This window comes from Halichoerus grypus, chromosome 11 (assembly GCF_964656455.1).
Source record: "Halichoerus grypus chromosome 11, mHalGry1.hap1.1, whole genome shotgun sequence".
Classification (NCBI taxonomy): Eukaryota; Metazoa; Chordata; class Mammalia; order Carnivora; family Phocidae; genus Halichoerus; species Halichoerus grypus.
In genome coordinates this window covers 44,772,925-44,796,423 of record NC_135722.1, presented here as the reverse complement: position 1 = coordinate 44,796,423, position 23,499 = coordinate 44,772,925, and the positions used below count along the sequence as shown (strand labels likewise).

At 48.3% G+C, this 23,499-nt stretch overlaps 1 protein-coding gene across 2 annotated transcripts in view; it reads right to left on the bottom strand.

Moving 5' to 3' along the window:
* The window catches only part of GALNT18 (polypeptide N-acetylgalactosaminyltransferase 18), a 348,769-nt gene that overhangs the window by 34,907 nt on the left and 290,363 nt on the right, over positions 1 to 23,499 (bottom strand). The window contains exons 7-9 of one of the 2 annotated variants that reach the window (XM_036087929.2): positions 20,111 to 20,296; positions 12,238 to 12,375; positions 6,457 to 6,552 (exon numbers count right to left, since the gene is read on the bottom strand). In XM_036087929.2, coding sequence (XP_035943822.2) covers positions 6,457 to 6,552; positions 12,238 to 12,375; positions 20,111 to 20,296 — 420 coding nt within the window. The remainder of the gene's footprint in view (positions 1 to 6,456; positions 6,553 to 12,237; positions 12,376 to 20,110; positions 20,297 to 23,499) is intronic. The other variant, XM_036087930.2, reaches the window with a different exon arrangement.

Sequence of the window (23,499 nt, the reverse complement as noted above, 5' to 3'; positions counted from 1 at the left end):
CTTCTTTCTAGTTCCCTTATGAATGAATCAACTAAGTTTTTGTCACGTGTCCATTTTAACTTGTTTAAGAATCACGTGTTACTTTTTTGAATTGACAAACTTGTTTGGTTAATGGTAAAGAGTTTTGAGGATTGTTTATTACCTGATTGATACAGATTCTTTCTGGTTTTAAAACCTCAAATAGATAAACTTAGAAATTTGAAAGTAGGAAACGAGGAAGGGAAGTGACTCTCCAAGTCTGCAGGATAAACTGGGCTAGTTTGCTGTCCTGCCTTCTTGACCTTTCTCCTCCTTCACTGTTCTTGGCTGTGGTTGGCTGAAATCCAAGGCATGCAGCTCAACTCTGGCCACACATGTAATTCTTAGGAGAGAGAAAAGTTCAAGTCCCAGCTGTGGTGAAGATTTGAGGATGAGAAAATAGAGAATAGTTTGCCTCCAGCAATAGAATGGGAACTTAATGAGGGAGGGACTTTTGTCTGGTTCATGACTGTTTCCCAGGGCCAAGAATACTCTCAGGTACATGATGGACTCTCACTGATTTATGAATTAAAAAGTCATAGAATTCCAGGGTGGGAAGGCCCTTAGGGATTTCTTAGCTTAAGAATCTACATGATATAGGAACCTTTCATAATGCTCCTGGAGCTCGCCAAACTTGACTTGGACATCTCTGATGATGGAGAGGTCACAGTATCACCTGAGCCAATGACTGGGAAGAGTTTCCTTATACTCAGCCAAAAATCTGTGTCTTTATAATTTTGAAAGTTTTCATGTCCCTCTCAAATCTGCTCCTTTCCAGGCTAAACAATTCCCGTTCTCAAGGACATGGTCTCGAGTCTCTACCAATCTGGTAAAATAAAAGCCAATATCTAGGAAGCAGTGACCGTGTCCCAGGCTTGTTGTCTCAATGCTTTATGTGCATCGATTTTTAAAATTCTTATAACAACCTTGTAAGATAGGTACCACTATCATACAGGTGAGGAAATTGAGGCATAAGGAAATTATGACACCTACTCAAGGAACCTGAGTAGTAAGTGGTCTGGCTGGGATTTGAACCCAGGCAGTCTGTTTCTTGATCACTATATATTGCCTCATCATTTGCCTTTCAACATTTTCAAGCCTCCTATCACATGTGATACGTAGGGAGGAATGTGTGAGTTTTCGTAGCAGAGGTCAGAAAGACTGTCACCTGGGGCTGATCTCTACTCCCCAGACAACAATGGGAGGTGCCACATTGTTCCCCTGGAGCTAGAATCTTGAGGACATATATGTGGTGCACTGCACAACTACACGTGGCAGTCCCATCTGTGCACATATGACCCTCCCTGGTCTCTCCTTGGCCTCTGTGGCCATGGTAACAAGAGAGATTCTGCTGAGAGCTAGCTGCCGGTCAGGGGAAAAATGTCCCTGGAAATACATATTGAGGGTCTGATTTGGACCAAGTCTAGGAGATTCAGAGAATCCTCAGGGTCTGTATTTGCCCATAGTCCCCTTATGAGTTGTACCCTGACCTCATACTAAGGTGATATCCCTGAGCTCCTCCTTTTCTCATCCCCTCCATGAGCCAGCAAAGTTCTTAGGGGCCAGTAGATACCTGTGGGAAGGCTTCCCACTCAGAGGCTCTGCCTTATCACCCACCGCTTATCCCCTGCACCTGTGTCTATCTCTGGTGGATGGATGAACTCCACCAAGGACACACAGCCCATCTCCAGAGAACCCGATTCTCCCAGGCTCTCTGGGCAGGCCAGACTCAACACGGTCCCTACACCACCCCATTCTGGGAAATGTTTGATCCGAGGTCCGTCTCCAGCCTCCTTACCTCTGGGCACTAACAGCCGTGCGCCTCAGCTACAGGCCTGGTGGTAGAGGGTAACTGGGCCGCCATGTTCCCTGCACAGCCCAGTCACATGACGACTGTGGCTTTGAGGAATGGGGAGGGGGACCCAAGTCTTTAAGACTTGCTGCAGATCTACATCAAGAAGCTGATTCATAAAGCACCAAGGGAAGGCAGCTCCCATCCTTCCTGGCAAGCACAGCACAGACTCACAGCTTCCCAGGCCAACAGAATTTCAGAAAGGAAGAATTGGAGGTAAGTGGATAGAGCTGGCAGAGCTGGGTCCAGAACTGGCCAGCCCAGCTTCCCCATTTGCAGAGAAGACAGGCCCAGATGAGATGAATCAGTGGTGCTAGGGACCAGAATCGTCATTACCTTTGGGTAGAGGTATTGACCAAGAGGAGGAATGAGGAAGCCCAGTGGGATGATGGGCTCGATCTGGATGGTGCCTACACAGTTGTCTACAAATGTGGAAATTCATTGAACTGTACACTTCAGATGTGTGTACTTTAGTGTAAAATCGTATCTCAATAAAAGAGTAAAACAAAATAAAGGTCCAGGGAGGGTTAAGGTGACATTGCAACTGTGTGGCAAGACCAAGCCTAGAACTCAGGCTTCCTGAAGCCCCCCCTTTCCCCTACTCCACTGCATTTTTGCTGCCACAGAAACTCAGTGATGCTCCATTAGTCTATGGGTAGGCTGTGACCAGGGCTGGAATCCATGGCACATGGCGCATGAGGTTAAGGAAAGTCATTTCACTATGGGCTGGAGCTAGAATCTTGAGGGCATATATACTGAGCAAGGCTTAATGAGCAGTAATAATAGTATAGTACTATAGCAATATTATTAGCTAACACTCACTGAGCACTTACTATATGCCAGGCACTCTTTTAGATATTTGACATGTATTAAATCTTTACAGTAACCTTTATGCTATATACCATCATTAATCTGTATTTTACAGAAAATAAAATAGGCCCACATTTTAAAACCTTGCCCATTTAAAAACTTGGCAACTAGAGAATGTCAAAGCTGATATTAGGACACAGACAATCTGATTCCAGAATCCATGCTCTTAACCACAGGACAGACGGCCCCATATTGAATCATCAGCAGCTGGGAGACTGGCAGCCTTTGCTCAAACTGACATCCACCATCCCACAGAGGAAACACTCAACATTTGCCCGGTGGTCCAGATAAGCAACAACCCTGCAGATTTCCACACAGATTTGTTAAAAGCAAGTGCATTCACTGTCTCCTGGGCTGCAAGCATTAACAAGCTGGCAGGGAATTTACAAAAAGACCAAACTACTTGTGACCTGGCCACCTTGGCCCATACTCAAGAACAACGTGGGGATTTTCTGAGCTGAAAACTCAGGTGCCCAACTGCATTAATAATCAGGGAAATGCAAATTAAAACCACAGTGTGATATGGCTCTACACCTGCCACGATGTCTATCATTTGGAAATAATACAGATTTACAGAGAATACTAAATGGTGGCAAGGGTGTGGGGAACAACAAGAACTCTAATATACAGTTGGTGGGAGTAAAAATTGAGATAATTAATTTGGGAGACTGTTTCACTGTATATTGGTTGACCTGGGCTATCACAACAAAATGTCACCGGCTGGGTGGCTTAAACAACAGAAAGTCATTTTCACACAGTTTTGGAGGCTGAAAGGTCCAAGATCTAGGTGCTGGTACATTAAGTTTCTAATGAGAGCTCTTTTCCTAGCCTCCTAATGTCCTCCTTCTTGCTATGTTGTCACATGGCAGGGAGAGAGAGACAGAGAGACACGGAGCTCTCTGTGTCTCTTCTTATAAGGACACTAATTCTATCAGATCAGAGCTCCACCTTCATAACCTTATTTGACCTTAATTGCTTCCTTACTCCAAATACAGTCAGGATTAGTGTTTCAACACATGAATTTTGGGGTGATACAATTCGGTCCCTAGCATTCTGCCCCTGGACCCCCAAGTTCATTTCCTTCTCCCATGCAAAATATATTCATTTTATCCCAACAGCCCCCAAAGTCTTAAGTCATTCCAGCATCAACTCTAAAGTCTAAAGTTCAAATATCATCTAAGTAGCCTCTAATGTGCATGAGGCTCAAGGTGCGATTTATCCTGCGGCAAAATTTCTCTCCAGCTGAGAGCCTGTGAAATCAGATAAGTTATGTGCTTCCAAAATATGATGGTGGGATAGACACAGGCTAGACAAGCGCATTCCAGAAGGGGGAAGTTGGAAGGAAGGGGGTGATGCGTCTCAGACAAGTCCAAAACCTGGCAAGGCCAATTCCATTAGATCTCAAGGCTTGAGAATAACCTCTTTGTCCTGACGCTCTGCCCTCCAGGCCCACTGGGGTGGCAGCATCACCCCCGTGGCTCTGTGGAGTTGCCTTGCCTTTGGCCCTTTGGGGTGGCACTGCCCAAGCCGCTCCCTGCTTTGGTCCCACTCCTGAGGCACTGGGCAGGGCCATCCAGGCCCACTGAAACCAGAGAGGCAGGCCTACTCTTTGAGGAGACAGCCTTGCCCCTGGGGCTGTGGGGGGGCTGACAGCACTGATGATCTCTGAATGACCTTCAGTATCATTCTTCCCTTTTCTTGAGGAAGAGGGCATGTTCACATGTCCGCCTTGTGAAAGCCAAGAAGTCCACCAGCTGGCCTTCATTCTGTCCTGCTCTCTCTTGTGTTCAGCCTGCCAGTTCTCTGCTGGGATAAGCCCATCTCAGTTTATGGTTTTTGCTGCTGAGATGGCCGATTGAGTCCATGAATCCCACCATGATCTCTTAACCAAATTGTTGTTCAGCTACGCTCAGTGTTCTCTTCAGAACAAGCTTTCTCATTTTTTACAATATGGACAGGCTGAGTATTCTCCAATTCTTCAAGTTAAGGTTAAATGAGATCATAAGGGTTGAGCCCTTATCCAATGGGATTAGTGTCCCTTCAAGAAGAGACACCAGAGAGCTCACTCATTCTCTCTCTCCCTGCTATGTGAGGGCACAGAGAGAAGGTAACCATCTGCAAGCCAGAAAGAGCCCTCACCAGAAACCAAATCCACCAGCACTTTGATCTTGAACTTCCCAGGCACCAGAACTGGGAGAAAATAAATTCCTGTGGCGTTATGTTATGGCAGCCCCAGGAGACTAATATAGGCAGTGTCTGCTCAAAGTAAACATATAGCAACCCTGTGACTAGCGATTCAACTCCTAGGTATAAATCCACAAGAGATGAGTGCATACATGTACCAAAACAAGTATGTTCATAGCAGCAGTATTCATAATACTCTCAGGTGTCCATCAGCGGTAAATATATAGTCAATATGGTATATTCATAAAATGGAATATTACATAGTAATAAAAATTACAACTACACGTAGCAGCACAGAGGTACTTTACAAATATAACGATGAAAGAAAGAAGCCAACCCGAGAAAGCATACACCCTATAATCCTATTTATATAAAATTCAGAATCAGGCAATAATGCTCCTTTTATTCATCCAGGTGCTGGTTATGTGGGTGTGTTTGCTCTGAAAGCTCACTAATCTGTACACTTACAATTTGTCTATTGTCTGTACTTATGTTAGACGTCAATAAAAAGTTTACATAAAAATCGTCATCCATGAGAAATATCACAGTGTTGTAAGGATGAAGAATGAGTTGCTATACTGTGTGATGTGGGGATAGTGTGATCTGCTGACCTGTGACCGACCAGTCGGTGATGCCACAGCAGCTGGGCCCACAGAAACGATGAGCTGGTGGAGATCACAGCAGAAGTCCCAGCACAGTACGCCGGTGACACACACACACATCATGATTGCTTTTGGTTGTGTGTTGAGGCGGGTAATGACCCCTTTAAACACAGCAGTATAATTGCACAAATATACATATATTCTATACCATCTTTTAAAAAAAATCATTTGCACTACTGGAGGTAAGATAAGTAAACTCTGAAAATGTTGTCAAATCAGAACAGGTCAGTCTATGGCCTCCACGGGCAATGGTTGTCCATTGTACTTTGTTGAATAGGCCATTTCTCTTGTCTCTGTCTCAGCATCCTCTTTGGATATCTGAAACCTACGCTGTGACTGGCTAATTTTTCCTAGGATAACTTATTTTCCTGGTAGCTTCCCCTCATTCTCCACCAGGAGAAGGTCACATGAGCTAGAAAAGCTCTCGTGGCTATAAATTTTGGCTGCAGCTGTGATCTACTAAAGGGCAGAGCCCCAAAAGCCATGAAATGGCACTCTGAAGGGATTCTGAGATGTCAGGGAGCTCGAGGGACCCTTGGGTTCCCTCCTGTTTGGAAAGGGCATGATTGCCAGAACCAGGACTGCAGTTTACCCACAGTCTCTCCAAAGAAGGCAGGTGTTCCTCTTTAGAAACTGATCCTCTTCCTTGCTCCCCACCCCTGAGGATCCAGGCACACCAGCATCTGCTATCCCAGCCTCCTTCCAGGTAAGGCAGGTATGACTCTCCCCTTTTAGTCATGAGCATACTCCTAACGAAAAGCGCCGGAGGCCCCTGGGCCTAGAGTCTCCATGACAGGAGTTTAACCATCCTTGCCCATACCGGACATACGTGAGTGCACCCCCAGCAGGGGGCTCTCTCAGGGAACTCACCTGGGGTGTCATCCCGTGGCAGATGTACACAATGGGAACGTTCTCTGTGTCTGGACCCTGATCGAGACACAAATCGGTCTTCAGAGAGTTCTGCAGCTGAACACCCGAGGAGGGGCGGCCACACCAGAGAGAAAGGAGCAGAGAAACAAATGCATTAAATCAGGAGAAGCCAGCATTCCACGGAGACAGGCTCCATTTCCATAATCAACCCGAGGCCCCTTGAATACTACGGAAAGCAGCAAGCACCAGCTTTTGCCAGGTATAAAGGTGCTGAGGGAAACCCAGCCTCCTGTGAAGGAGAAGCATTCTCATGTTGTTAAAGAATAAGCCAAGACAGTCTAGGTAGGAATAAAAGATACACGGGCATGAACACACAGAAAATGGTGCTAGTGTTTGCACCCCCTCCATTCCCACAGGGGTGGCACAAGGGCTTTCAATGGTCCCTGGATAGAAGTCTCTGCTCTGGAAGGTTGGGGGAAGTGGGTAACACGTTAGCTGCTTTCAGGCCTGACGTGTCCTCTGGGAAGGTCCTCTCTGGCCCCTGCAGATCCAGCAGTGGCTGGCCTGGCCCCAGTGGTGCCCAGGGGATGAGGATTCTCCAGACTGGGAGTTCTGGCAGGTGAATAAGAGAGGAGGGGGCCAAGGGGGTAGGAGAAGAGAGAGGTATCTCTTAACCTCACCTAGAGGCACATAGCAATCAATAGAACCAATGCCTCACCATGTCAGGTAAGAAGGCCAATATTCAATGTCCCTTTCTGGAATAAGCCCCCTCCCAGCCCCTGGAAAGGACAGCTTACAGTCCCCATGGCCCTGGTCACCAGCCACAGCTGAGTACACCACGGTGGGCACCAACAGGCAGGTGAGAATGACTTAATAATTCTCTTTCTTTCTCTTGCTCTCCTCCATCCTCTTTCTGGAATGGAATTGTCTCGTCATCCTCTTATTCCGTGCTAGAACTCTCAGCGAGAGAGTTGGTGGTCCGTGGGTGGTGGCCACTAGAATTGTGAGGCCATTTAGATTGGGTCTGGGAGATCCGTTGGGCGATGTGTAAGCAGAGAAATCCAGCTGTGGCCGAGGAAGAGATGAAGCATGAGACAGAATGAGGGACATTGCGACCTACCATGGCTTCAGCGGCTTCCCAGCTCTAGTGCTCATGCCCAGCTGCACTTCAGTTCCTGTGCCCATAAGCGAGTTTGTGGCATTGTTACCCACCTTAAATTGAGCGAGCTTATATAGCTCTTGTTAGCAGCGAGGTGCTCTGTTTAGAACAGGAAATGGATATTGGAATTCAGGGAAGACCAGGGTGAAGGACCACAGGTGGGCCATCTATCCAAGGAGGCCAGAGACTGACAGCGGCTGGGCTTCCCTTGTCTTGACAACTTGTGGCAGGAATGCAGTGAGCCCAGCGAAGTGGTGCCAAACGGAACGACCAGAGGCACATGTGTGCTCTAGGCATACCCCGTTCTTGACAGGGGGCAAGGAACAAAGTCAAATTCTTTTCTCTTGAGCTTCCTCTCCTCCACCAGGTGAAGGAATCTCAATCCCAGACTTGCGGTTTGGAGGTTCTTTAGAATTATAAACGTGTGCCAGCTCCCTGGGCAGAGGCCCCAGAAACATCTCTGCAGCAAATCCTCTTTTATAAAACAACTACGTGGCTTGCCTCGGTGAGGGAGCATATGTCAACACACTCTGGACTTTTCCTGCAGCCCACAGAGAGGCGGGTGTCACATCTAAAGCCGAGAACTATAATCCATTAGCGAGATCTGCTAACTGCTATCACAGAGAGAAAGGTCCAGAGAGCCCTGATGTCAGCCTTGGCTTTCCGCCAGGTTCTCAAAGCCATCCTCTGGGTGAGGAGGTAGGTGGTGCCTTTCGATAAAGTCCCCCCAGCTCTGTGTCATCTCTGCCCCGTGAAGCAGGTGGTCTGTTGCTGTCGGGACAGACAGGCTGGGACGGAATCCTGGCTCCAGCGGTGTGGTCTTGGATGAAGAACACAACTCCTTCTTGTCCGCTTTCTTCTATCTAAAGTAGGGATAGTACTGGTGCCTGCCTCATAGGATTGTCAGGAGGAGTAAGTGCAACCATCTCCACAAGTAGGGAGCACAGGCCTGACAAATGGCAAATGCGCAGTAATTGTTAGCTGCTCTTATTACTGCCATGACCTTGCTGACAGCCATTCAGGACAACTGGCTATTTTGGCCTCATCTATGCGTCAGTGACTGAGCTAAGCGCTTGCCACGTGTCACCCGCCCTCATCCTCAGAAGAACCCGGCCAGGTCGGTGATCTTCTCTCTTTGAAGGATGAGGAACTGTGGCGTGGCAAGAAGGTCTGCCTCCCCTCCCTGTCTGTGATGCCGCTCCCGGGGCACGGACCCTTCCCCATGTCGCCTCTCCTTACGCCTTCTCTTTGTCTGGCTAAATCCTCCTCCTCCTTTGGTTCTCAGCTTCTCTGTCACCCTGGAAGTCTTTCCAGACCCAAGCCTGGGTGTCAGGCCATGGCCCTGTGCTTCACCAGCACCTCCATTTCTCTTATTGCTGTGCTTAGCATGTTCGGTTCCGGTCCCTTCTTCTCGTGCCTGTCTCCCCTGTCTGACCAGGCTAGGTCTGAGTCTTTCTCATCGTCTCTGACACCAGCCAGCCCCGGCACACGGTAGACAGTGAATATACACATGGAATGAATGAATGAAGACAACGAACAAATGAATGGCATTCCCAAATGGATGGCGTTGGCAAGTGGACAAGTGGCAAGTTCTTCCCATCATGCAAATGGTGACAATCTTAAGACTGTGAAAAATGCCCCAGGAGATGGTATGACTATAGCTTTTAAGGTTTTGTAAATTGTTGAGATTGCACAGAGATTAAGTGGCAAAGCTAACATTCCAGAAGCCGGGCATGTCTGCTTCTAGATGCTGCTCCATCTCTGCTGTCAGCACTAGAGCTGGGATTAATCCAAAGACCCCACTTCTTGGACACGGGGCTCAATGATCCAGGGGAAACCCACGCCCACACAATGGGGCCCACAGGCCCTTTTGCCCACAGGAGTCATTAATGGGACCTGTTAGTGGATTAATGGTCTGGGTTATAGACGACCCTGGCCCCACTGAGAGTCCCGGGAGGTTATTTGACCTGAGCAATGTAGTTTGGCATAAGTTGGAATGGAAAAAGTAAAAAGAAACTCTACCCCTGAGAAGACCTCTGGTCTCTGCATTTCAGAATAAAAATAATCACCAGGAAGAATGATTCAGCCTCAGCAAATCCTCTTGCTCTTGCGGCTATATCTTGCTTTGCCCATCTTCACCCTGTTGCCCCCATTAAGAGTTCATCATGCTCCTTGACAGGTAAGCGTGGCTCTGCTCTGTCAGAGGCCAGCCTGTGGAGGAGCCAGAAGGGAGGGGAGGTTGGCTGGGCCCCGAGCAGTGGCTGGCGGATGAACATACAGGGGGTCAGAGATCTCCGCCTGCCCCAGGATGGCTAGCACGGCTCAGTCCTTTGGGATGATGAGAGTGGCTTTTCAGCCCGTCAGAGTAAAAATAGCTCGAACTATGGACTCAGCCAGATCCACATCACAGCCCTGTATATGCCACTTACTATTTGATCGGCTAAAGGTTTCTGGGTGTGGCGGTAAGAGGGTTACATGGTAAACCTGTTGTACGTGTCATTAAGATGAGACCCCCTTGCTTGGAAGACAAGAATGCCTTTGGCCAAGACCCAGAACTGCAATGGCCACACACACACACACACACACGCCTCCACTGTTGCTTTCCCACTGTGGCTAATACTGTTCAGCTACAGCTCACAGCCTGGTGAGAACATGAATCAGAAGCTGGTCCTGGCTCACAGGGGTTTTGGGCTAATGGTTGCTCCAGAGCCACAGCAGCATAACCATCCTTTCTGGATTGGGTCCAACCATGGCCAAGCATCATACACAACTTGCTATGGGCAGAGTTTGGGGGCACCAGTAACAGCTGTGTCCTCAGAAAGACTCTGGGGTGCGGGGGAGATGGGGCTGATGGGCACTTCACAGCCCAGTGTGTTTCCATGGGGACAACAGGATATGGAGTTTCAGGTAATAGCTGGGTGGCACCAGCTGAGAAGTTTTCTGGCACCCAAATTACACCAGCCTGAGAAGTAGAGAGGGAAGGGGCCACTGAGTGATTTCCTCAGAACGTGTCAACCGTGCCATGGAAATTCTTGTGGGAGGATATGATTCCTTCCTACAGGTTGGCCTGCTAGACAACACAGGTCTGATGGGGGGTGGGGGGATTCCTGGGATCCTGGCTCTGTGTCCTGTAGAATTCTAGGATGTCAGAGTTGGGAGGCCCGCAGAGAACATGGAGGCCAGTCCTCAGCTAGCATTCTTCTTCCCCTCCCAGGCAGATGCTCTGCCCATTATACTCCTGCTGAGGCAGGCCTTGAACTCGGTTCTGACCAGAGCTTATCCAAGGAAGAAGCCGCAGTTCTTCCTTTGAGTTTCTTCCTGGGATATCAAAAAGGTCTGAGGGGATACTCTCCAAAGGGAGGAAGCAGAATGATATCAGAAGCTGATGTCTTAGACTCAGTTTCTCTGCTGATGACCTATGTGAACGTGGGAAGGTCACTTTGCCTTTCTGTTTCCCCATTTGTAACATGGCGTCAGTAATCTATGTAGTTTTGAGGGCTTATAACTGTCAGCAGAAAACCTCCATGTGTTCAGGAAGCAAAAGCCAGGTGAGATATCAAAAAACAAACAAAAAAACCAAAACAATCAGGTATCATTGAAAATACTTTAAGAGTTGAATGGTCCTGGGAACACTGGAAGAGTAGTAGAGTTTATCATATTCAAAGCATTTTAACCTTAGACAGAACATACAAATTGTCAGGATATATAAGATATTTATATATCTTAGACTTTTTTCTACTCTAGGAGCACAGTATTATTTTGCCCCTTATTTAACAGAGGAAGAAACCGAGGCCCATAGATGTTAAGACACTTGACTGACAAGTGGCTTGGTCAAGATTGGAACCAGGTCTGTCTGGATCCAAACCCTGTGCTCTGCTTTCCTTCGGGGTGACTGCTCTGTGCCAATCAATAGGTGGTCCTAAAACATCCCTCAAAATACAGTGAACTCAAGAAGGTTGTGTCCCAGAGCTCCTTTTCTGGAGGCCGTGTGTGGAAAGCATAAGCCCTTAGCCAGCGGAGGCATGCAGGCTGGTTGCTAGAACCTCAGGTACCCATGCTGGGGGAAGAGTGGGTGTTCGTTATATTACCCTGCATGTCTGCCCTAACTGCAGGTTTTTGTTTTATTAAGTAGAACATGCAGGTTTGAGGCTAGAGCTAAATTGTTTAAGACTCTAAAGGAGAGATTTAGAACAAGGGAACAGAGAGGTTCGGGCTATGACACCAAAGACTGCCTCTTGTCTACTGGTCTACCAGAGGCCCCACATGGGAGGCTGCCTCTGGTCCACTGGTCTGCCAGAGGCCCCACATGGGAGGCTGCCTCTGGTCCACTGGTCTGCCAGAGGCCCCACATGGGAGGCTGCCTCTGGTCCACTGGTCTGCCAGAGGCCCCACATGGGAGGCTGCCTCTGGTCCACTGGTCTGCCAGAGGCCCCACATGGGAGGCTGCCTCTGGTCCACTGGTCTGCCAGAGGCCCCACATGGGAGGCTGCCTCTGGTCCACTGGTCTACCAGAGATCCCACATGGGAGGCTGAAGGCTCCTTCTGTCCTTTCCCCTGACTCTAGTTCTCTGTCTGGCCTTGCTTGCTGTGTCTGCATGAAGCCCCAGGGGGCTGCTCCTTACCACCCCGTAGGCAACGATGTCTGAGTACATCCTCATCTCTGGGTACACGCTGACCAGGTACCACCGGAAGGTCTTGCACTGCAGCTGTTTCCTCAGAGCCTTCCTCGCACTGATGTCCCCGATGTCGATCCCCGAGTCCTGTATGGGTATGCAAATGCAGGGCTCCAGCCACCAGCAGGGTGCAACTTCTCCCCAGACCTCCCCGCCCAGGTTCCTGGACACTGTCTAGTGAAGGGAGGACATGGGGACTTAGCTCATTCATTTCCTGCATGTACGTAACCCCATGACTGTCCCCATGTGGACAATGGAACATGAGGACAGCACTGATGGGGAATGTCATCCAAGGCCATTGAAAATAAATTAAAAAAAAAAAGAAAAAGCTGGGGCCCAGGTGTAGGTGAAAGATACCGAAGCATACATTTGGAGTGAGGTTTTTTCTATCTCATGATATGAGACGAGAGGTTCTGAGCTGTGTGTGGGGGGGGGGAGGGAAGGGGGAGAGTTGAAGATGGAGTGATACTAATTCAAATACCATTCCTAACCATTGTAACAGCAAAGGCTTGTAGAGCACTTGCGAAGTGCGAGGTTCTGTTCTGCATGAGACCTGCCTGTGTGCTTCCAATGATGCACAGCAGCCCATTTACACCTATAGGGAGCACTGTTTTACAGATGCCGAGGGGAGACAAAGAGAGCTTCAGCGACCTCTTGCCCGAAGTCCCACAGCTGATAAAAGGTGGAGCTGAGATTTTAACCCCATCAACCTGGGTCTAGAGTTTGCACTTTTAACGTATGCTCTGCATCTGGAAGAGCCTGCCCTTCTGCCTCCTAAGACCCAAGTTTTTGTGGGAGAAGCAGACCCTCTCTCAGCTTGGGGGTCTTAGTGTAGAGAGTACTTGTGTCTGTCACTTCTGGGGGATATCAGAGAGGTGGCCCCTGAGCCATCACAGTATAGCAGGCAAGGAGTAGTAATGGAGACATGGATGTGTCCTTGAGTTAGAGAAAGGGAGAAGCCCCCACGTTTCTCGTGGTCCCAGAGCAGAGGGGAGAACATGGAGTCCCTGGGCCTGCACACCAGCCATTGGACAGGGCACAGAACCAGCTGAAGAAGAGCTGATGCCACAGCAGAGGACGGCAAGGAGTCCCTGCAGCTGGGGATCAGAAGGAGACTCAGTGACATCTCAGAGGATGACACCATGGAGCCGGGGCCCAGCTAGGTCCTGCGGTATCTCACGAGACACTAGCCCAGAGTGCAGGGAGGGGAGGACGGGGAGACCTACAGTTCTCTCACTGATGCCACAGCTCGTGCGCTGGCTGTGTGAACCCCGGGTTCTAGCATCTACTAGGGGTCAAGTTCCTGGGCTTGGGAAGATAATGAAATGGACAGAGTTTACATTTGAAGCGTCTGAGAAAAATCACAAAGATGGCTGATGCCCGTATGTGCATGTAATGGGAACAAAATATTTGGTATTAGATCATGGGGTCTCGAGTAACAAACAGAAGAAATACATTTATTTTTGCCTACCAGAATTTAGGCAATATAAGAATTTGAACCTGCTACGGCCCAAAGGTTTAAGTTACAAACTGTAAAGGTACAATGTCAGCGAGGACCTACCTTCTGAGGAGGTCTTGATGGCCTCATCTATGATTTGCCTACTCCTCGGCTCCTGCCCAGAGCCCTCCCAGCAACTGCTACTTGGTCTTTCTCTGCTGGATTCAGGAAACATGTTCAATTGATCTCTGTACCTCTGACCTACCGCTGAGCCTGAGCTATATGGATGAGACCGGGTTGAGAAAATATTTATGAAGTATTATACATAGCAACTCGCAATAAATGTGACCTACTCACTCCCCCCACCCTTTACCCCAAGGGATCTGTTAAGTATTAGCCCTTTAAACTTCTCTGTACCTTATCCTTATATTCCAAAACCATTTGCTGGGACCCAGGCTTTCCCCCTTCACGGTTAATTGCCTTTATATGAAAACAAACTAACACTGTGTCTCAGCTTTTATGGGAAGGCACTAGAAGAACCTGTCTCTGGAAGGCCTCCGTGTTTTCTTAAATTCCGGGTTCCCACGGGAAAACTTTCTTTCTATGCTCAGGATCAAGGGAAAGTTTGCTCTCTCTCCTTATGATCTAATGGAAGGTGGGAGAACTATCCATCAGAAGTCCATCTCTACTTTAACTTCTAGGAGACTCCAGGATCAGAGTTTTGCTCAGCTTATATTTCTGTTTATCATGCCCCTTTCCTCTTCCTATTTATGAGTTGACTTTTGCCCTCTGCTTTAATGGTTCCGCACATCTGTACCACGTGTTTACTGTAAATTGCATCAAACCCTTTTCAGATTGGGGGCAGAAACTGTTATGTGCAACTAATGAATCACTGAACACTACAACAAAAACTTATGATATGCTATCTGTTGGCTAACTGAACATAAATAAAAAAAGAAATTGAGAAATAAGCAAACTCTCTCAGAGAAGGTCATGTTGGCCCTTATTATTAAAAAAAACAATAAACATATCTTCCTCCTTTGCCAAATACTTAGTGGGTTGAATAGCGTCGCCTGCAAAATTTGTGTCTACCCAGAACCTACAAATGTGATCTTATTTGGAAATCGGATCATTGCTGATGGAATTCATTAGAGATCTGTAGATGAAATCAGTCTGGATTTAGGGTGAGCTCTAAAGGCAATGACCAGTATCTTCATAAGAGAGAGGAGGGGGAGGTTTGAACACACAGAGACATAGAGACGGGGGCCGAGACTGGAGTGATGCATTTACAAGCCAAGGAATGCCAAGAGCCACCAAAAGCTGGAATAGGCAAGAAATATCCTCCCCTAGAGCCTTCAGAGGGAGCATAGCCCTGCCAGCATCTCGATGTTGGGTTTCTGGGCTCCAGAACTTTGAGAGAATCAAAATCTGTTGTTTAAAGCCACTCGATTTGTGGTAATTGGTTATGGCAGCCCCCGGAAACAAATACACTCAGCTACACAAAAAGCTGTCCGGTATTCCTGCCTGTGTGTGCGGCTACACGTACAATCTCTTGTAGCCGAACGTAAAGAAGGGCCATCACCTCTGCCCCGCGGTGAGTCATCCCGGGCATGCAGCCAGTTTTTGGGCAAGAGGAAGCAGGGGTGGGTCTAGAGTTCCCGAACCCTGTGTGAGAAAATGCTGATGCTTTGCTGCAGGCCGACTTTCTGTTTGTTGATAAGCAAACTGATTTTCAACTAAAGCAGAGGGGGATGCAAGAGCTGGGACCTCTCCGGCCTTCCAAAAGCTTGGGACTGAACATGGTGGGTGAGAGAGCTGGCTCTGGCTGGCACACGGCTTGGGGAGGACTCGGCACAGAAGGCAACCGGGGAGGCCGGTGGCCCTGCAGGGACACTTTAAAGCTGGGCTGGGGAGGCAGCGGGCATAAGCAAGGTCAGCCACAGCAAGAGTTAATACTTAGCTGGTGCTTTTTCTATTGGCCGAGCACTGATCAAAGTCTTTACATATACTAGCTTATTTAATTCTCAAGGCAGCCACTGGGCAGGGGCGAAGGGGTCCAGCTCTATACCTGCAGCTGGGATGCTGTAGACAAAAGGTGAAGCCAACAGGTAACAGATGTGCTTGTGGTTGAGCACAAGGTATTGGGACACCACTCCATCAAGGGCAGCTGGGGACACTCTTGGGGAAAACATGGGGGCACGTAGCACCCACACTTCCTCTTTTTCTTTGTCAGTTCATCTTCAGTACGTGTCAGTTGTTATCCTAGACACTGTGCATACAAATAGGAAGAAGGCACAGACTTTGCCTGAGAAGAAGATCTGGAAGATCCAGACAAATAAACAGTCTCTCTGCACACAGTGTGGAGCACGCAGGGAAGCAGAACGCTGAGGGAGAGTGGGACAGCCAAGACGGTGGGCAAGAGAGGGTGAGCAGTCACAGAAGGCTTCCTGGAGTAGGTGATGCTCAAGGTGAATTTGGAAGGACTACCAGAATGAGCTAAACTAGTATTACTCAGACTTGGCAGCCCCAGACCACCACCCAGAAAGTTTTTAACAGATTCTGGCAACACTAGGCACCTACCCATCAGAATCTCTAAGGATGAGACCCAGAAGCAGTATTTTTAAAAAGCTCTCCAGGTGATTCTGATGCAGTCAGTCTGCAGATGTGCTTTTAGGAGCCACTGACCGAGGGAGAAAGGAATGACGCATACTGCCAGCAGATCCATTTGTTAATAAGCATCAGCGAGGTTTCACTGAGCTCTGACCATGTGCCCTGCCTTGTGCGAGGCCTGGTGACACAAAAGTGAAGAACACAATCTGTCCCCAGAAAGCCTGGAGTCTAATGCGGTTGTTCTCAGCCCTGGATGGACATTAGAATCCCTGAAGAGCTTTCCAAAAAATGATCCCTGGTCCCCTTCCAAACCAATTAAGTCATAATCTCTGGGGCTGGAGCACAAGTGATTTTAAAGTTCTGAAAGATTTGAGAGCCCCTGGTTTAATGAGAAAATGAGAGAGAGAGAGAGAGAGAGACTGAGGGACTTTTACACAACAGAACATTTTTTAGAGTGATGATGCAATGACAGAAACATGCAGGCAAAGGGGGCATCTTCTCCCCCTGAGGCTGACTTCCTAGAAGAGGGCTCACCGGCACTGAGTCTAATAGGGTGGAGGGAAATGGGTGAGGGTGGAGGCTGGGGAAGAGGCAGCGGGTAGGGAATTCCAAGCAGAGAGGACAAAATGAGCAAACACAGAGGAGACAAAGAGTGTAGAATGGACTCTGGAGTTCTCACTGGCTGTGCAGTCCACGGAAATCCAGGACCGGGTGGGGGCAGGGGGCTGGAGGCGGGCAGAGGAGAAAGCATGGCAAACAGCGGGCTTAATGCCTGATCTTGTGCACAGTGGAGAGTCCTTTAAAGATTTTAAGCAGGGCAATGATGTGGTTGCTGTGAGGTTTTGTTTTTTTGTTTTATTTTGTTTTTAAGATAACTTTGTGTCGTTTGGAGGATAGATTTGAAGGGGATAAGACTTGAGCCAGGGAAACCAGTCCAAGGCTCTTGCAGAGGAAGAGACAAGGCTTGAACTCAGACGTGATGGGGGTAGGAATGGACAGGAGAGAGCTCGGTGATGGGCTGGGAACGGGGCTTGAGGGAAAGAAGGATCAAAGGGAGATGGTCAGTTTCAAGCTTGTAGATCTGGGCAGATGGTGGTATCCTAAACTGCGGTGCAGAGGAAGAACAGGAGCAGCTCTGGGGGGAAGGATGTTCTCCGTTTTGGCAGACTCAGTCTAAAGTGCCCGAGGGAGCACCAGGAGATGTGCAGCTATAGGTCCGAAACTAAAGGCAAAAGTCAGGGCTAGAGATCTTACTTAGGAAGTCATCAACAGATAGAAGTACCCAGGAACAGATGGGGCCACCAGGGAGATGATGTTTAATGAGAGCAGTTGGCCAGGGATGGATCCCTGGGTGCACTTAAGCATCCGAGGGAGGTGAGAGTTGCCCACAAGGGAATTAAGAGCAATCAGAGAGAGACGGGGATATACTGGGCTGTGGCATCATGGAGCCAGGTGAGTACAGAGTTTCAAGGGAAAGGTGGGATCTTGTAGGTTAAAGACTTTAAAATGTCCATTAAGCAGTTTGGATGCTTTGTCACAAGCAGTTTTGGTGCAATCCTGGGATATGACTTGAGAAGTGAACGGAGGGGAAAAGGTGTTGACTCTTTCCAGAAGCCTGAGAAGAGGTAGGAGAGAGAATCTAAACAAAGCAGGGAACAGTGGAGTCAAGGGATAGATTTTTTGAAAACACACTGACCTCTTCCTTTTCCACCTGAGACTTTATTCTGGACACTCCCACCCCTCATCTGCCTTTCTTGAGTTCACTCCCCTCTCTTCCCACCCAGTCGACTGGGTTTGAACTACCCCTCTGAGGTGTCACAGACACACATGGAATTTCATCATTTTCTAATTACTTTTCTCACTTGGTTCTCTGCCATTCATTGGATGTACTGTCCATTTCCACATCTAGCAGCCACAATGAGGGGAGAAGTCTAAAAGGTTTTCAGCTTTGGGGTGCAGAGAGAAGGTGACAGGAGTATGGACAGAACTCTGCTAAGGGACTGGGGATCTATGATGCTTTACTGCTATGTTCCTGGGGGACTTTCCCAAGCGTTCTTAACATTTTGCTATCAGAGGACACCCACAGAGGTGTTCAGCATGCTCCCCAGAATACTGTGATCCAACGCCCACAGCCACAGATGGGTCCAGAAGGCACTGCTGTTTCCCTAGAAACACTCCCACTGTCAGCGATGCATTCCTGGGGCTGGTTCATTAGGGTTGCCCGCACCCTGGCTGATACTTCTTGGCTCCTTATTCTTCTCTCTACTGCTGAAATGTCACTGGTTGTGGGAGTATACATCCCAACCCAAGCCTCCTTCCCCATGATGGTGGTGAAGCTCCTGCCCATGGCCCAGCCTATTTTTTCAGTCACTCAGCCAGAGCAACATTAGCTGGGTGGAGAGATCAGGGAACAGGGCCTTCATATGGAAACTTCAGGCAAAAATCAACCATTTCCCTATTAGGAAGAAAGAACTAAAGCTTCTTAAAGGACTCCCAAGGGGAAAGAAGGAGGTCATGCAGTCAACAGCTGTCTCAGATAGACACGGCAACATAAGCAATGATCTCCAGGCAGACAGGCTGCTAAGCAGGTTGGGATCCTATGGCTGGCATCTGTTGGGTTCTCCCAACTCAGTGGTCCAAGGTCATTTCCATATGACACATGGCAAGGCTGAACAAATCTACTAGAGAAACATTGCTTTTTGTCTGGCACATCGTAAGTGTTAGTGACAAGAGGGATAGAGGACAGTCGCAGGCAATGAGGAGATTCTGTGAAGGTTAGAAACAGCCTAAAAATGTCCAGAACAGTTCCCTTCTCCTCCTGAGGATCCCTGTGAGAGTGTATCCCCTCCTCAGGCATGTGGTTCAAGAAATCTCAAAGCCATATGGACATTCCTTATTGCTCTGGTCAAAGGTTCAATGGAGAAGCCTGAATCTAGTCTACAAGGAGATTAAGGTGCATTTTGTGAATTCTGGTAATTTCTGGTATATTTATATAGCAGAGAAGCTGAGGACCTGGGAACATGAAGTAAACTTGGACCTATCTGCTCCAGTGTTCTCATTTATTTATTTATCTATCTTTAAAAAGATTTTATTTATTTATTTATTTGAGAGAGAGAGATAGAGCATGAGCAGGGGGGAGGGGCAGAGGGAGAAGCAGACTCCCTACTGCGTGCAGAGACCGATGCGGGGCTCGACCCAAGACCCTGAGATTATGACCTGAGATCATGACCTGAGCCAAAGTCAGACACCCAACTGACTGAGCCACCCAGGCACCCCCAACATTCTCATTTAAAATGAGGATACTGATGGGGCACCTGGGTGGTACAGTCAGTTAAGCATCTGACTCTTGGTTTTGTCTCGGGTCGTGATGTCAGGGGCTGTGGGATCGGGCCCGCATCGGGCTCTGTACTCAGCGCGGCGTCTGCTTGGGTTTCTCTCTCCCTCTGCCCCTCCCCGCTGCATGAGTTCTCTCTAAAATAAATAGATAAATCTTTAAAAAAATAAAATAAAATGAGGATACTGAGGTCGGGAGAGAAGTCTTCCTTTAAGCATGCTGCCCAGGGACAGGAGCAGGAATAAGACATGGCTTAGTACCTCACAGTCAGCCTCTTTTCTTCCACATGTGGTGTCTTTTGGGGCTGAGAGTCTACTCTAGCATGGATCCCAAGACTCTTGTTGATCCACGGGAAGAAGGGTTTAGACCCATATTTTTTGTTTTTGTGTTTTATTTTCCCAGCAAACCCCTAAGACCCCACCCCCACAGGGGCTTCCTACCTCTTGGGGTATGTTCCATGCCATGTAGACATGGCTTTTAAATTCGTCCATCCAGACTTCAGCCACCCTGAGGGCATTCCTGCGGACATGGGCCGTGAGGTCCTCAGTGTAGGGCTTGTGGGCTCGCTCAATGTGGGCAATCCGAGAGCAAGGCAGGACCTCCACGCTGCCGCCACACTGCCACACCTGTAGGAGACACAGAGCCACTCATCAGTGCCCAGACCTGACTCTGAGCCACTAAACCAGACCACAGGTGACCACTCAGCCTGAGCACAGACAACTCCAGCTCTCCTCATCTTGTCTCTCAGTGAGCTCTACCTTATTTCTACTTCTCTAGCGGGAAGATGGTTGAGTCCGTTTGTGTCTTGTTTCTTGTTGCCATGGATTTACCAGCAAAGAATTAATGCACCTTCTCTTTCCATTCCTTCTACCCCGCAAAGAAGAGATTAAACATTTTTGTGACCAAAGATCTGGGTTCTCCTTGCCCCTGGTGGAGAAGTTAACAAAAATCTTCAGAATGGTCTCTGCCGCCCTGCTTGACATGGAGGAAGCAGCAGAGCCTCCCAGCAGAGATAGCATTCTAACATGGACCACGTGGGCCTGGACACAGATTAGTGATCACCAGGGGGAGAGAGCCAGGTGCCCATCTTCTGGTCCATCTGTCCTCAGCCCTGAGTTCTGATAGAACCCAAGAAAGAGGGAGATACAAAGAAGGGAATCATGCAGAACTTCTCACTGATCTCCGTGACTAAGAGCTTGAACTAGATGCAATTTGATTTAAAAGAAAATAAAGAAAAATGATCTTCTATTCTGAGTGTCAAGGGACAGTGTCTTGGAGGTCTTGCCACAATCATTCCAGCCACTCTGTACTTTGCATGTTCTGGAACGTGCATGTCCTTTTGTGCCCTTCGGCTTTTGCCCATTCTACGTGTCATTTTAGAATGCCACTCCTTCTCCAGCTGAAAAAATATAATCTCTCAAGATCTTGGCCACATGACCTCTCTGTTGTGGGGCCTTTGTACAATTATTGGGACAGAGCCAATTGCTTCCTCCTCTGGCCCTAAAAGCTCTTGCTCTCACGACTTCTGCCTTACCTGTGAGCCATCTCTCTTCCTCACTCTGTGTTCCTAGATGGAAGAACCATATCTCACTCAGTTCTCATATCTAGCACCTAACACAAGGCCTGGTACATAGAAATACTTTGTAAGTACTCGTTGAATAAATATATGGCTGATGGTATTTAATCACTCAATCAGTAAGTGATTGATGCTTCATAAATGTGGGATGAATCTGAAATACTGGGCCAGAGCTGATGAATGAGGCTTCTGAGGGAACACAATCATCATCTCTGGGTGGACAGCAGAGGCTGCTTGTCGGGTCCTGTCAACTGGACAGTTTGGTAGATAATGTTCACACTTACAACACGTCTCCACCAACGACCATAAGTCTTCACCCAAGATAAAGTCAACTTTGCTTTTTTTTCCTGTTTTTTTATTCAAGTATAGTTAACATACAGTGTTATGTTAGTTTCAGGTATACAATGTAATGATTCAACAATTCTGTACATTTCTCAGTGTTCATCGAGATAAGTGTACTCTAAGGTCAACTCTGGATTTTGCTTAATTACCTCTGGAGTTAGGAAGAGAATGCCTTTTCTGCCTATTTCACACCAGCTGGTTGGTTGCTCCGGGCTGTCAGAGTTGGAAGGCTAACTGATCGTCTTTTCACTTTCTGAGCTTGTCTTGCATTTAGTATATTATTTAGAGCCAATGGAAAGGAAACGAGCATTCCCACTGGGTGTCTACCGTGTGCCAGGCACTGGATTGTGTGTGGGCAGGCGGCACAGTGTGGTGGTTATGAGCAGAGGATTTGGAACCAGACTACTTGGATTTAAATCCTGGCTCTGTTTCATGCTAGCTGCATGACCTTGGGTGAGTCACTCAATCTCGCTGTGTTTCAGTTTCCTCCTCTCAAATGGGGATTATAATAGCGCCTCTCTCATGAGGTTACCGAGGAGATTAAAGTGATTATATACACAGTGCTTAGGAAAATGCCTGGCACATAATAAGCATGCCATCAGCTCAGCTATTACTACACAAATTATATTCAGCAGGATCTTCAGAATAACCCTGTGAGGCCGTTGTTAATGTCTCCAGTTTCAGATGGGGAAACTGAGACTAAAGGCTGTCCCTTGGTCAAGGCCACACAACTGGTACCGAAGAGAAAAGGATCTCTCTGATCCCCACCGAAGCTCACGGAAGAGAGGAAGCCATGGAAGGCCCCAGGCTGTGCACCTTCATTTCCATGACCTATACATTCTGGGGATCATGCTGACTTCCTTCACTTTGCTCAGATTTGCAATGAAAGCCCATGAATACTGTGAATATGTTACTGACAACACAAAGAGTCAGGGTAATTATTCTTTTGCAACAGGAACGGAGGCTATTACTTGGCATATTTCAGCAACACAACACAGAACATGATTCGTAACAAAGCTCTTTTATTACAAGACCTGTTTCTCAAAGAGTCGCTTCACCATTTCACCTTAGAGTGGGCGCATCTGCCGTGCTTCTGATCAGAAGGGTGGCGGCCACACTTTCCATCCGCCCTGAGGGCACAGTAAAAGGAACGGTGTGATCTCAGTGGCGGGCTCTTGAACGCACTCCCATTTTCCTTCATTATGGCCACGGCCCTTGTCCAGCTCATGGCCATGTCTCCTCTGGACTCTGCAACAGCCTCCAAACAACTGATCTCCCTCCTGCCTTCCTCCTCCAGTCTCTTCTCCTCCCAGCAGCCAGAGAGATCTTTGCAAGGTGTAAAGCGGATCACGTCCCCCCTGTACCTTACCAGCACAGCCCTGGGTTGAGGCCCAGCCCCCCAAACCCAGGGCTTGCTTCCCCATGCACTCCCATGGCACAGCCATGCTGACAGTTCTCACTTCCTCCATCATGCTGTGTGTTCTTCCATCCCTGGGCTTCTGCACATACAGTTACAGACTCCACCTCTGCCCAGGGTCTCCTTCAGACATGGGCCAAAAGGTGCCCAGGACAGATCATGGGTTGCCAGCAGAGGTGGGGCTGGGCTGGGGCTGGGGGGGGGGGGAGACGTAATATTTGAAAGCGCAGCTTTGGAGCCAGTGAGAACTAAATTCAAGTATTTTGCTCTGCCACCTGTCCCTGAACCACCTTTGGCAGGTGACTTCTCTGCCCCAGCCTCGATGTCGCCCAGGGAACGATTTGTGTTCAACCCTGGGCCTGCTTCAGTCTGAGCACGGGCAGTCAAGGGGGTAGGGGCAGGACACCTGAGTCCATTCTGTCCCCTCTGTGTGCCTGCTGAGGGGCGACTGTGGGCCACCTAACCTCTTGTCTATGAAGCAGGCATAACAGAAG